This window comes from Tursiops truncatus, chromosome 10 (assembly GCF_011762595.2).
Source record: "Tursiops truncatus isolate mTurTru1 chromosome 10, mTurTru1.mat.Y, whole genome shotgun sequence".
NCBI classification, from domain to species: Eukaryota; Metazoa; Chordata; class Mammalia; order Artiodactyla; family Delphinidae; genus Tursiops; species Tursiops truncatus.
The window spans coordinates 45714501-45730524 of NC_047043.1; the positions used below are offsets into that span (position 1 = coordinate 45714501).

General features: G+C 36.3%; 1 protein-coding gene across 1 annotated transcript in view; it reads left to right on the plus strand.

Annotated features, from left to right (window-relative positions):
- Positions 1 to 15510, plus strand: part of KHDRBS2 (KH RNA binding domain containing, signal transduction associated 2) — a 689475-nt gene extending 673965 nt beyond the window's left edge. Inside the window, exon 9 of the mRNA XM_019931400.3 lies at positions 15413 to 15510. Within this exon, the coding sequence (XP_019786959.1) occupies positions 15413 to 15510 (98 nt within the window). The remainder of the gene's footprint in view (positions 1 to 15412) is intronic.
- Positions 15511 to 16024: the final 514 nt, after the last annotated feature.

Sequence of the window (16024 nt, forward strand, 5' to 3'; positions counted from 1 at the left end):
CAAGTCCCTCCTATCAGGAAGCTTACACAAGCCTCTTAATAGCCTCATCCACCAAAGGGCAGACAATAGAAGCAAGAAGAAATAAAATCCTGCAGCCAGCAGAATGGAAACCACAATCAGAGAAAGAAAAAATGAAATGGCAGAGGAATATGTTCCAGATGGAGGAACAAGATAAAACCCCAGAAAAACAACTAAGTGAAGAGGAGATAGGCAAATTTCCAGAAAAAGATTTCAGAATGATGATAGTGAAGATGATCCAGGATCTCAGAAAAGGAATGGAGGCAAGGATCAAGAAGATGCAAGAAATGTGACCAAGAAGAACTAAAGAACAGACAAACAGAGATGAACAATACAATAACTGAAATGAAAAACACACTAGAAGGAATCAATAGCAGTATAACTTAGGCAGAAGAACGGTTAAGTGTCTAGGAAGACAGAATGGTGAAAATCACTGCCATGGAACAGAATAAAGGAGAAAGAATGAAAAGAAATGAAGACAGTCTAAGAGACCTCTGGGACAACAATAAACTTACCAATATTCACATTATAGGAGTCCCAGAAGGAAAAAAGAGAGAGAAAGGTCCTGCAAAAATACTTGAAGAGACAATAGCTGAAAATGTACCTAACATGGGAAAGGAAACTGTTACTCAAGCCCAGGAAGCAGAGAGTCCCAGGCAGGGTAAACCCAAGAAGGAACATGCCGAGACACATAGCAATCAAATTGACAAAAATTAAAGACATAGAAAAATATTAAAAGCAACAAGGGAAAAACAACAAATAACATATAAGGGAATTCCCATGAGGTTATTGGCTGATTTCTCAGCAGAAACTCTGCAGACAAGAAGGGAGTGGGGTGATATATTTAAAGTGATGAAGGGGAAGAATCTACAACCAAGAATACTCTAGCCAGAAAGACTCTAATTCAAATTTGATGGCAAAATCAAAAGCTCCACAGATAAGCAAAAGCTAAGAGAATTCAGCACCACCAGACCAGCATTGCAACAAATGCTAAAGGAAATTCTCTAGGTGGGAAAGAAACCAGCAACTTTAAAAATCTTTGTACATATATAGACTGCTATGTCAACATGTCATGGGAACAGCAAACCCCCAAACTACAATAGATACACACATACAAATAAAAAGTAACCAAAACACAACAATAAAGATGGTCATCAAACCACAAGAGAGGAGAGGAAGGAAAGAAAAAAGACCTACATAAACAAACCCAAAACAATTAAAATGGCAATAGGAACATACATATTGATAATTATCTTAAATATAAATGGATTAAATTCTTCAACCAAAAGACAGAGACTGGCTGAATGGATACAAAAATAAGACATGTGTATATGTTGTCTACAAGAGACCCAACTTCAGGCCTAGGGACACATACAGACTGAAAGTGAGGGGATGGAAAAATGTAAACCATGCAAATAGAAATCTAAAGAAAGCTGGACTAACAATACTCATATCAGACAAAATAGGCTTTAAAATAAAGACTGTTATAAGAGACAAAGAAGGACACTACATAATGATCAAGGATCAGTGCAAGAAGAAGATATAACAATTGTAAATATCTATGCACCCAACATAAGAGCATCTCAATATATAATGCAAATACTAACAGCCATAAAAGGAGAAATTGACAGTAACAGAGTAATAGTGGGGGACTTTAACACCCAAATTACAACAATGGACAGATTATCCAGACAGAAAATCAGTAAGGAAGTATAGACCTTAAATGACACATTAGACCAGATGGACTTAATTTATAGAGCATTCCATCCAAAAGCAGCAGAATACACATTCATCTCACATGCACATGGAACATTCTCCAGGATTGACCACATGCTGGGTCACAAAGCAAGCCTTGGTAAATTTAAGAAAACTGAAATCATATCAAGAAACTTTTCTGACCACAATGCTATAAGATTAAAAATAAACTACAAGAAAAAAATGTAAAAATCACAAGCACGTGAAGGTTAAACAATATGCTACTAAACAACAATGTATCACTGAAGAAATCAAAGAGGAAATAAAAAAATACCTGGCAACAAATGAAGATGAAAGTACAATGATCCAAAGCCTATGGGATGCAGCAAAAGCAGTTCTAAGAGGGAAGTCTATAGCAATAAAATCTTACCTCAGGAAAGAAGAAAAATCTCAAATAAACAACCTAAACTTACACCTAAAGCAACTAGAGAAAGGACAAACAAAAACTAGTTAGTAGAAGGAAAGAAATCATAAAGATCAGAGCAGAAATAAATTGAGGTGGAGAAAACAGTAACAAAGATCAGTGAAACTAAAAGCTGGTTCTTTGAAAAGATAAAGAAAATTGATAAACTTATAGCTAGACTCATCAAGAAAAAAAGAGAGGACTCAAATCAATAAAATTAGAAATGAAAAAAGAGAAGTTACTACAGACACCACAGAAATACAAAGGATTATAAGAGAATACTATGAGCAACTGTATGCTAATAAAACAGACAACCTGGAAGAAATGGACAGATTCTTAGAAAGGTACAATCTCCCAAGACTGAACCAGGAAGAAAGAGAATATATGAACAGACAATTCACAAGCACTGTAATTGAAACTGTGATTTTAAAACTCCCTACAAACAAAAGTCCAGGACTAGATGACTTCACAGGGAAATTTTATCAAACGTTTAGAGAAGAGTTAACACACATCCTTCTGAAACTGTTCCAAAAAATTGCAGAGGAAGGAAAACTCCCAAACTCATTCTATGAGCCACATTTACCCTGATACCAAAGCCAGACAAAGGTACCACAAAAAAAGAAAATTACATGCCAATGTCACTGATGAACATACACACAAAAATCCTCAACAAAATACTAACAATCTGAATCCAACAATACATTAAAAGGGTTATACACCATGATCAAATGGGATTTATCTCAGTGATGCAAGAATTTTACAATAACCAGAAATCAGTGTGATACACCATATCAACAATTCAAAGAATAAAAACCATTTGATCATCTTAATAGATGCAGAAAAAGCTTTTGACAAAATTCAACACTCATGTATGATAAAAACTCTCCAGAAAGTGGACATAGAGGAGACTTACCTCAATGTAATAAAGGTCACATATGACAAACCTACAGCTAACATCATACTCAACAGTGAAAAGCTGAAAGCATTTCCTCCAAGATCGGGAACAAGACAAGGATGTCCACTCTCACCACTTTTTTTTTTTTTTTTTTTTTTTTGTGGTACGCGAGCCTCTCACTGTTGTGGCCTCTCCTGTTGCGGAGCACAGGCTCCGGACACGCAGGCTCAGCAGCCATGGCTCACGGGCCCAACCACTCCACGGCATGTGAGTTCCTCCTGGACCGGGGCACGAACCCGTGTCCCCTGCATCGGCAGGCGGACTCTCAACCACTGTGCCACCAGGGAAGCCCAACTCTCACCACTTTTATTCAACATAGTTTTGGAAGTCCTAGCCCTGGCAATCAGAGAAGAAAAGGAAGTAAAGGGAATCCAAATTGGGAAAGAAGTAAAACTGTCACTGTTTGCAGATGACATGATCCAATGCATAGAAAATCCTAAAGATGCTACCAGTAAAGTACTAGAGTTCATCAATGAATTTGATAATGTTGCAGGATACAAAATTAACATGCAAAAATCTGTTACATTTCTGTACAAAATCAATAAAAGATCAGAAAGAGAAATTCAAGAAACAATTCTATTGTTTGTTTCAATAGGAAACAAAAGAATCACAACAAAAAGAATAAAATACCTAGGAATAAACTTGCCTAAGGAGACGAAAGACCTGTACTCCAAAAACTATAAGACACTGATGAAAGAAATCGAAAATGGCACAAACAGATGGAAAGATACACCATGTTTTTGGATTGGAAGAATCAGTATTGTCAAAATGACTATTCGATCCAAGGCAGTCTACAGATTCAATGCAATCCGTATCAAATTACTGATGACATTTTTTCACAGAACCAGAACAAAAAATCTTAAAACTTGTATGGAGACACAAAAGACCCTGAATAGCCAAAGCAATCTTGAGAAAGAAAAATGGAGCTGCACGAATCTGGTTCTCTGACTTCAGACTACACTACAAAGCTATAGTCATCAAAACAGTATGGTACTGGCACAAAAATGGAAAAGGACAGAAAGCCCAGAAATAAACCCATGCCCTATGGTAAATTAATCTACAATAAAGGAAGCAAGACTATACAATGGAAGAAAGACAGTCTCCTCAATAAATGGTGCTAGAAGAACTGGACAGCTATATGTAAAAAATGAAATTAGAACATTCTTTAACACCATACACAAAAATAAACTCAAAATGGATTAAAGACCTAAATGTGAGACCAGATACTGTAAAACTCTTAGAGGAAAACATTGGAAAAAGACTCTCTGACATAAATCGCAGCAATATCTTTTTTGATCTGTCTCCCAGAGTAATGGAAATAAAAACAAAAATAAACAAATGGGACCTAAGTAAACTCAAAAGCTTTTGCACAGCAAAGGAAACCATAAACAAAACGAAAAGACAACCCACAGAATGGAAGAAAATATTTGCAAATGATGTGACCGACAAGGGATTTGTCTCCAAAATTTACAAACAGCTCATGCAGCTTAATATCATAAATACAAACACCTCAATCAAAAACTGGCAGAAGACCTAAATAGACATTTCTCCAAAGAAGACATACAGAGGGCCTAGAGGCAAATGAAAAGATGTTCAGTATCACTAATTATTAGAGAAATGCAAATCAAAACTGCAATGAGATATCACCTCACCCCAGCAGAATGGTTATCATCAAAAGATCCACAAACAACAAATGCTGGAGAGAGTGTGGAGCAAAGGGGACCCTCCTACACTGTTGGTGGGAATGTAAATTGGTGTGGCCACTATGGAAAACAGTATGGAGGTTCCTTAAGAAACTAAAAATACAACTACCATATGACCCTGCAATCCCACTCCTCAACATGTATCCAGAGGAAAACATGGTCTGAAAAGATATATGCACCCCAATGTTCACTGCAGCACTCTTTACAATAGCCAAGACATGGAAGCAACTTAAATATCCATCAACAGAGAAATGGAGAAAGAAGATGTGGTACATACATTCAATGGAATATTACTCAGCCATTAAAAACAATGACATAATGCCATTTGCAGCAACATGGATGGACCTAGAGATTGTCACATTGAGTGAAGTAAGTCCAGCAGAGAAAGAGAAATATTGTATGATATCACTTATATGCAGAATCTAAAAAAATGATAAAAATGAATTTTTTACAAAATAGAAACAGATTCATAGCCTTAGAGAGTGAACTTATGGTTACCAGAGGGATGGATGACGGGGAGGGATAGTTAGGGAGTTTGGGATTAATATGTACACACTGCTATATTTTAAATGGATGACCAATAAGGACCTACTGTATAGCAAAGAGAACTCTGCTCAATATTATGTAGCAACCTAAATGGGAAAAGAATTTGAAAAATAATAGATATATGTATACATTTAACTGAATCTCTTTGCTGTACACCTGAAACTAACACAATATTGTAAATCAACTATATTCCAATATAAAATAAAAAATAAAAAAATAAATTAAAAAAATAAAATAAAAATAAATAGCACCACCACCAAAGAGAGGAGTGTTATACTAATCACAGCATATTTAAATTACAGTGTGAGTCTTATTTCAAATTGTGGTGGCCTCACCTGGTAACATACAAGCTTGTAAAAAACACTCATTGCATGTTAAACTACTTGGAATGCTTTCTTGGCACAGCCTTAAGTTTGTTGGGCATTTTTTTAAACCCTCCTGGAGCTTACAGAATAGCAGTAGTTCAAATAACTTAATCTTAGTCACAGAAGATAAAATTGCAAAACCACACTGTTATTTGGAAATTAGGTATATACATGAAGTAAGTTTGTGGGTACTAAACAAGGGTATGTATAAAAATGCAGTAAAGTTAAGAAAAATGCCCCAGGATTTCCATATCTAGACTGAAAAAAGAAACTGGAAGAGGATTTAATTCTCATATTATAAAAACCAGCCATGGCCACAGACACACATTCCATTGTGCTGAATTTAAGTTAATAGAGAAATATCAAGCACGAACTATTGGGCCACAAATGTATTTCAGAATTTTTTCTCAAAGTTTCTACAATGTTCCTCATTATAGATTATTCATATATTTATCAACTGTCTTTCTGAATTTACCCATGTATATTTTCAATATGTACCACATTTTAAACATTCATATTTGTTGTTTATGTTAAGTTTGGACTTTGGAGATAGATTTTATTTGTTTCATGGTCCATATAGCCGGTTGGAAATACATACTTTCAAAAGCCACTTAGGGACTTCACCTAAGAACATCTTCAAGGACTAAAATGGATCTCACCACTCTGAGGAAAATTTTGGTATTTAGGACAAGTTCCCCAGTAACCAAGAGAAGCACTTCAAAAGTCCCAATGACCAAACCCATCTCTGGCTTGTGGGAGCACTACCAGAAAACATCATCATTCTTAAAATGAATCAAAATAGTGAGTGATCAAAAAATCTAATCCGTAAGCATTTACTCATTGTTAGGGAAAATGTAAGTTTTTCTCAGTATGTTAAACAGTGTAAAATCATTAATTTGCCAAAATTTAACAGGTATCTAAAGTTTGGGTCTTTTGTACTTGAAACCTTAAACTGGTTTGTTTTACTGGTTCCTTCTCCTAATTGGTCCATTTCCATGCAAAAATAAGATGACCTTCCTTTTGAGAAAAAGATTTTGAAGTCTTAAATTTATCAGCAACATTACTTGTGTTTTGAAACACAAGAATTTTTTTCAATAAACAACATAGAATACTTGTACTTTAGATGATCACCAGTCATCAACTCTAATGTCTAAAATGAAGTCAAGGTTCAGACCATGTTAGGCCTTGTGTGGAATTCCTTGTTAAAAAATTTGGACTGATCTTGAGTATGCTACAAGAGCAAGTGAACAGGCCTAATCAATTGCATTTGGACAAGTTCCTCTCTCAAGAAGGTGGAGAAGAGTAGGGAATGTATACATACACACACATGTATATACACACACACAGTAGGGAATATATATATGTATATGTACAATAGAACATATATACATTATGGCATATATATACATATATATATACATATATATGTGTATATATGCTTAAAATCATAGAAAAACACAAAAGATAACAAGGTAGCTGAGTTCTCTAGGCAAAGAGGATAATGGCTTGCCAGGGAATAGGATTAGTGGAGATAGGAAGAAATGAGTGAGTGAAACACATATTAAGGAATAAAAGAAAAACTTTATTATTGCTTAGATCTACTGAGTAAAATTGAGAAGATGCCAAGGGTTTTCGATGTATAACTAGGTAAGTTGTAGGTAATAGCCTTATTCACTGAAATACGAAACTTAGAGTATTAAGTAGCATGGAGAAAAAGATGTTTAATTTTGAAAAAGTTGAGTTTGAGAAACTTGAGGAGATATCCCACAGGCATTTAGATATGCATGTCAGAAGCTCAGAATAGTTTCTGACAATTAAAATGTGCCATCAGTATGTAGATGAAGAGACTTGCTGACTTGCCAAAGAGGCCTTTCAACAAGAAAGAGGCAGAACTAGAACTCAAAAGCATTCCTGGCTATAGGACTCATAGGACTTCCATTCAAACTGAAGGGATCCATCTGAGGGAGGTCTACAACTTCTTTTTGTGTACAAAATGAAGATGTAAAATATTTAAATTTAATTAATTTATTCAATAAGTAATTACTGAGTACCTGTCATGTGTGTCTTAAAACTCCAGAGTTGGGAATGGAGTACAGTCCTTTATTATTCTCTAAATGGGTTATCTCAAGTGTTACTTGTTTCTAACAGGGAATGTCTAATTAAAAATTCGTGACAGTGGTAATAGCTGTAATTGCTTCCCAGATGCTGCCTGAATTTTCAGAGAGTATAAATGATAGAGAACTGAAATTTCACTCTTCTTAGAACATAACTCATTATGTTCATCTCTGAAAAGAAATGTTGATCATCCATATTTCTCCTTCAGTACTATTCTGTTTTACCCTTTGCATCGTAAAACAATAAACTCTGCAATTACATATAGTGACAATACAAATTGTGTGGATGAAATTGTTGAACCATTAGGTTCTAATATTCCATTAATATCTAAAGATGCTCAGAGCAGATCAGTTAACCCTGCCTTCCACTTTAAACACTTAGATTTGCACCTTAGCAAATTCACTTCAAGCAGCCTACATTTTTGCTAACAAAATTAAAGCTACAATCTCCTGATTTAGCTAATCAATTGTTTGTTGTTGGAATCACCAACTATTATTATTATTATTTTTTAAGATTTAATTTTATTTACTTTTGGCTGTGTTGGGTCTTCATTGCGGTGCTTGGGCTTCTCCTTACGGTGGCTTCTCTTCTGGAGCACAGGCTCTAGGTGCACAGGCTCAGTAGTTGTGGTGCATAGGCTTAGTATCTCTGTGGCACGTGGGATCTTCCAGGACCAGGGATTGAACCCATGTCCCCTGCATTGGTAAGTAGATTCTTATCCACTGCCCCACCAGAAAAGTCCTGGCATCACCAATTATTATATAATCAGAAGGGAGTAAAATAAATTGTCTTATTTTCTAACCAAGAAAAGAAAAGGAAAAAGAGTGGAAATCAGCAGCTTCTTTCAGATGAAAAGGATAGTGGAAAGATGGTGAGACAATTACAAATAAAAATTCTGGGCTTTCCCAACAACTAAACTTTCTGAGCTATAGTTTTCTCATCTTTAAAAAGAAGACAACATTAGCACCCATCTTGGAAGAAAATTTTATTAGCTAATAATACACATAAAATGCCTAGCAGTATGCTTGACACCTAGAAGTATCTTCATTTTTGAGGTAGGATAGGTATTTTAAAATTAAAGAAAATGGACATTGTTATTTCAGTGAGTTACAACAGCAACTACAAAACATCTAACCTAACATATTCCCTTTGGGAATAAATAGCCATAAAGCAACATGTACTTAAATATTTGAAATATGCTTTTAAATAGAAAGATATTTTTCTAAGAAATGAGAAACCTGAGCCCAACAAACTGAGTGGCTCAGAGCCAGTGTGAACGTTAATCAACCTGTTGTAATGCTCTTAAATGATTAAAACCAAAGACACTAGTGGCTTGTAATAGTAGAGATTAATTTAGATTTCTTACATTAGTTGTGTTTTTTGCAAATTGGTTTACAGTATACCAAAAATAAATAGCAAGAGCTGTCCTTTTTTGTTGTAGTGTGATTAAAAAAATTTTTTTGAGATTCTTTTTCAGATCTCAGAAATATAAATAACTAGCTATCTAGGTCTAGCAAAGTGTGAGCATAAGAGCTATGTCCTCGGTAATCTTTATGACACCCCATATCCTTTCTGAACTATTCTCTAAAGTTAGTTTATTTTGAAGGTGGCATGTTAAACCTATTTCCAGAGAGATAGATAAGCATTAAAAGTTTGCTTTCCAGATAAATAATGCTGACTTTTCATAAATTGGTGCCTTGTTCTTGTGCTTCATTTTTTCTCCCCCAACAACCTCAATGTTTATAGTATCTCTGGAGCACTCAGAGAACACCATTTTGCAAGTTTAAAAATCATCAAGATTTTTCTTTCCCACTCTGAATGCTCCCCAAAGTATCTAGTCCCATGGCAGGAATGAGAGAACATTGAGATATAAATGCCACTTAATAGTCCTGATTCTGCTGAGAACAGAATATTTGAAATGCAATAGCTTTTTAAGTCACTAGAGTAACATTTAATGCACAAGAAGAGTTAGCTGGGTAATTTACACCACTTTATCAAAATAAAATGTTCCTCGATGATGCTTATTAGCATGTAATGGAGATTACACACTATGCATTCCGTAAAACTTGAATCAACTGGGTAAAAAAATCAGTCTGAGTTTAAAATAACAGAGATGGGATAATTTTTTAAAAGAAATATTGATATATTTCAAATATATAAAACACTATAACCTAATTCTAACAATGTGTTTCTGAATGAGTCCTGTTTTACTTATTTTGCATAACTGATTTTTAAATTCCTTTTTAGTTAATAACATCATTTATTTATACGTAGCTTACAAGTATTTATGGTGTCCTTACTACTTCTTTGTCACTGTAGAAAGTCTTTCCTTTCATAGATCTTAGAATCCAGTTTAAAAAACCAGACCAGATGATACAAAATAATTAATACAGGAAAGTTTCTAAAGAATGTGAGTTCTCCTAAATAGGTTAAACAGTACCTGAATTCTTAGTTATGCCATATATTTGCTCAGAAAATTACTTCTTTGAAATGATTCAGTGTTAGAGTTCTATCCAAGTTCAATTGAATGATGGAAGTTAGTAGCTCCCTTCTCTACGCTTTCCTCAGCATTTTCTTCAAATATCAGTTACAATTGTGCTATAATCTATGACATTTCATGTTAGTGTTGTCCTGTGATCTCCTTAAGGCTCCTTAAACTATCTTCATATGCAGGGTTTAATACAAGGACTGGTATAGGAGATCTTTAGTGAAGAAAAAACAAGAAAATGTTATCTAATGAATGTTTTATTTGACCCCTTTCCTTCCTATTCATATACCATATGGCACATTAAAATCTGGATTGGGAAACCCAGAATTGGAAATTCAATCAAGTCAGTTGAACTCTATTTTTCATATCTTCATTTGCTTTTTCCAGATCCACAATTCTGTAAACCATTCCAGTAATTTCCAATTTGACAAACAGTTATTTTGCACCTTCTCTAAGGAATAATGTATTTATTTGCTCTGTTTACATGCATAGACTACCTAGTGTCTCTCAGATGACAATCATCCTGATACTGAGAGAATCTTACTTCATCATTTTCCGAAAGTAAAAAGAAATATCTCTAAACCTTATTGTTTGTAATGATTTCTTTAATGACGTCCTTCATGGGAATAGAAACAATTGGCCAGGACTCCAAAATTTGTATGAAGTCCCAAAACATTTAAATACACTTTGCTGAATAGTTGAAGCCCAAGAAGACAGATAAATTCTAAGTCCATTCCTGGGCCTTTATAACTTCACATTTTAGAGAATTCCCATCATCAAGTCTTTATAATGATTTGTCTATTCCTATGTGCAAGGTTCCATGATGGACTCAAGTTAGAATCCCTCTGGATTTCTAAGAATCACTTCTATCTCTGAAGTAATCCAAGAGCTTCTGGTGAGCAGTGAGGATATTGGCTGACCACACAAGCTCAATGGCACACTATAAGATTCATGACAAAGGAAAAACATTCGAGTCAGTGCTCTCCAGTCCAGACACAAAGACCATAACTTCACTGAGAGAAGCTGGCTTGTATTGTAATGTGGTGACTTAAATGTGTGTCTAAATATAAACATTATGATATTAGGAAAAATATAGACCAAGGAAATTTGGCACAAATAGAAATAGTATTTCCCTGATCTCAATTATTATTGAGAACATGTAAACAATGGGCCCAAGATCTGAATTAAGTGAAATTAATCCTTTATTTCCTCTGCTAATGGTAAGGAATCTTAGAAAATCTAAAACTTACTTTGCTTGGTTAGGAATTCATTTTAGCTGCCTTTTTGGTTACTACTGAAGCTGAATCCAGCCTCTGTACCCCGACACCAAATTAAATCTCAGAGACAAATTTTGGGTGAAGTAGAAAAGAATAGCTTTATCACTTTGCCAGGCAAAGGGGGCAACAACTGGCTGATGCCCTCAAAACTGTGTGTACCAACTTGGAGAGGGTAATGAGAAGTTTTATAGTAATGGTTCCAAGAGGAGTGATCATCTTGTGGACATACTTCTGATTGGTTGGTGGTGAGGTAAGTAGGAGTCAATATCATCAACATTCAGGTTCCAACTGGTCTGGGGTCTATGTGCTTGTGGGCAGCATACCATCTTTAACTATTAACTTCTTCCACCTCGTGGGGGTTTCAGTATCTGCAAAACAGCTCAAAGATATTGCTGTGTGTATCCCTTGATGGGGAACTAGGACCTTGCCCCAAAGCTGCACTATTGTTTCTCTTGACTATTTCACCCTTGTCTCTGCATCCTCTCCCTTCCCTAATTAACAACTGCTTGAATCTGCCCTTTGGAACTCAGTGAAGGCCATGGAGGCTGAATGAAGCCTATTTCTTGTAGTCAAACAAATGGGGGACACAAAAGGCTTTTGTGTCTTTTGTGGCACAGGAGCCCCACAGGGCCCTGCTCAGTATCACTATTATGCTGGGCTAATAGTATTTCCCATTTCCCTAGCCTTCAGCAAGGAGGAAAGAGCATAGTATTAATTCACATACCAATAGAGAGTTATGAAAGAGCATATTTTTGTGCAATGAAAAAAGTTTTAACACTTTTTGTAATAGGACTCCGCTATGATTGTTTCATTGAATCTAATAGTGAAATACTTTTGATATTTAGCTAACTAAACCTCGTGAGTAAGAAGTCTGACTTCATAACAAATATATAAGATTCCTATTTATAGAACTTTTAAAATTAATGTTGAATTTCTTCAGCTCAATTGTTAGTGGTTTTGTTTTGTTTTGTTTTGTTTTTGCGGTACGCGAGCCTCTCACTGCTGTGGCCTCTCCCGTTGCGAAGCACAGGCTCCGGACGCGCAGCCTCAGCGGCCGTGGCTCACAGGCCCAGCCGCTCCGCGGCACGTGGGATCCTCCCGGACCGAGGCACAAACCCGCGTCCCTTGCATCAGCAGGCCGACTCTCAACCACTGCCCCACTAGGGAAGCCCCAACTGTTAGTGTTTTTAAGATTGTCATTGGAAGCTCTTTATGCCTCCTACTTCCCACATTTAGTGGATTATGTGATCCGCTATGCACTGCATATTTTTCCAGGTGCTGGGGATACAGCAGTGAACAGTGTCACTGTCCATTTTAATGTTGGTCAACAGTTTAAAAATGTAAGGTTTTGGGCTTCCCTGGTGGCGCAGTGGTTGAGAGTCCGCCTGCCGATGCAGGGGACTCGGGCTCGTGCCCCCATCCGGGAAGATCCCACGTGCTGCGGAGTGGCTGGGCCCGTTAGCCATGGCCACTGGGCCTGCGTGTCCAGAGCCTGTGCTCTGCAATGGGAGAGACCACAACAGTGAGAGGCCCACGTACAGCAAAAAAAAAAGTAAGGTTTTAGTCCATCAATTTGCTGCCCTGGAGTTTTAGGTAAAGTCAAATAAAGCCAAGTCAGTGAGTTTTCATTAGGCATATTTATTTGCTTGGTGGCAATTCCCCAAGATTATGCCAGTTTAAAAGTTCTGACAAATCTGGGGGTAAATGTGGCAGGTAAGGCTGTCACTCTGCCTACTGTTGTTTCACTGTTTTACAGGAACATTCAGATCTCAGAAACAATCCAGGACTTCCATCCCCTGGGAAAACTTGAAACCTATATCATTGCAGCTCCTAAAGCCCATAGATTGCAACCCAGGGATCTTTAACACTCTAGAACAAATGAAGCAAAAAGTGGTGCATTCCCTTTGCTAAAAATTAGTAATAAAACGGGGTAGATTTTACCTCCAAGAGGAAAAAGGCACTGACATATTCTTGATTATTCATAGACAAAGTGTAAAATTCATATTATATAAGGCTGACAAGGTACTTTCTAGCTTTCAAACAAGATCCATTTTCCCTTCCAGTACATTAGAGAAACTTTTCTTTATTTCCAGTCAAGTACATACATAAAATTCTTCTCCAAAATGTCTCTGTTGAGAAAGTCTAGCAGCTTAGGGGTAAATTGCTGTCTTCAAGAGATCACATGAAAAAGACCAACATCTATAATCTCCCCCCAAAAAAGGCAACATGATCTAGAGCGGGTCCTGTAAACCTTTCTTGTAAAAGCCCAGAGTGTAAATACTTCAGGCTTTGCAGGCAGTATGGTCTCTGTTACAATTACTCAAGTCTTCCTTTGTAGAGTGAAGGCAGCCACATACAATATGTTAATAAGTAAGCATACCTGTATTCAAGTAAAACTTCATTTACGAAAACAGGCGGCTGGCCAAATTTGGCTCAAAGGCCTTAGTTTGCCAACCCCTGATCTAAGTAGATCTGTATTCTGACTGAAGGTAACACGTCTCATATTTATTTAGGATCTCACTTCTATTTTGTGTCCTATCATATATTGAAATAATCATAAGCATGTACCTTAAATAGTGAAAGAGATGTAATTTTTCATTTATCATCAGATATCACTTGTAATAAAAGTATCCTGTTGAAGGATATCCTCAGAAACCTAATGTTCACCCTTTAATGCTATTTTCCCCTATATTGATCTAACTTTTGTTCATTTTTCTATATTATAGATCATTATTCCTTTCCTTATAGTATAGTAAGTACAATTTAAATTTTTCTTATTGTTTTTGCTAAAAACATTCTTAGAGGCACTTGAACTATCCAGGGGCATATGCCCTACATCAGTGGCCTCAATCTGCAGTGATTTTACAGTTACTTCCATTACCACCACCTTGTACACCAGCTATCAATGTCAGTTTGTCTACTTCTAGTAATCCCTTTTCTTATATCCATACTTCCTCCCTCCGTAGCCCAATGCATAAAATCTGCTTTCTAATGAAGAACTGAATTCTTTCTGATTGAAAGACCCAGATAACCTAGTTTCTGGAACCACTTAAGTCACCATAAACCACTTGGCCCTTTGAAGGAGCACTACATTTCCCTTCTGAATACATAGACTTTAAGAAAGCTATTTTCCACAACACTCAAAAGGTTGGCTGCTTGTTTCTTGTCTGTTGGCCAGGTCCCAGAGCATTGAGGTTACTGGAAGTCAGATTAACAGGTAAATGAGGAATTTTCCTAGTGTACTAATACCTCTTTATTTTCCAACTTGTTTTTCAAAAAACTGATAGATTTTTCTTTACTGATTTTGCTACTCCATATCCTCTTCTGTCTCACTGACTTGGATAGTTTAGCACAATGAACCTCAACACTGGACGCTGAGTCATCTAGGCAAGCACTGAAAAAATACCAAACCCTAGGTCTCACCCTGTAGAGTTTCTATGTTAATCAAGGGCTGAGAACCACTGGTTTCCTATATCCAGTTTCTTTTAGGAGTCTGTGCAAAGGATTAGGGAGGGGCGGTTTACCTTGATGTTCTTCTTTCTATTTAACACATAATAAATGGACTTTAACTTTCTCTGCTTTGAAAAATGCCCTGCAAGTTTAATTCCAAGTGGCTGTATTTCAAAATATATACTTTTTTGTATGATCTCACCATATGGAAAATGTAGTAAGTCTAGAGCCCTCAGTGTTAAGATCCTTTATTCTCTTTTCGGCTATTGCATCTTAAACAACTGTTTTTGATAACTGTGAAGCCAAGTGAATGCTACTGTCTTTCTCTTGTTCATAGCACCAGAAGAATGGGCCATGACCCGCTCCAGCCTGAAGGCACCACCACCAAGGTCAGCCCGAGGGGGATACAGGGAGCACCCCTATAGTAGATACTGAGGGTTCTCCTCGCCTGTGACCTCACCTCAAAGACAATTCATAGCCTGTGGTCTCCACATAAACAGCAACATGACAAGTAATAGTCCTTTTTTTTGTTCCTATTCTAGGGATAACTGCTCATGGTTGCTCCCATATATTTGTTGTATTTCCCTGATACTGTTGGCGTGACACTGACACTAGTATTATTTTATGAAACAGACTAAAAGAAGCATTGGCAAGCATTGTCTACAAACCATTCAGTAGGATGATATTCTCTTGGTTGTTTTCATTGTTGTGTGTAATCATTTTTTTCTCTCTCTTTTTTTTTTTAAAGAAAGAGCATGAATCTGTTAACAGATTTTGAGTCTTAACAACTAGCAAAAACTTTGTTTAGGGTTGCTAAAAAACTGTAACACGATATTTGAACTAGCTATAATAAAGTTGTAGATAAGATGTTTTAACCTGTCTTTTAATAACTGTTAGTTAGTTGAAGCTGTTCGATATTAAATTTGTAAATTTAATTTTAAATGCTGTT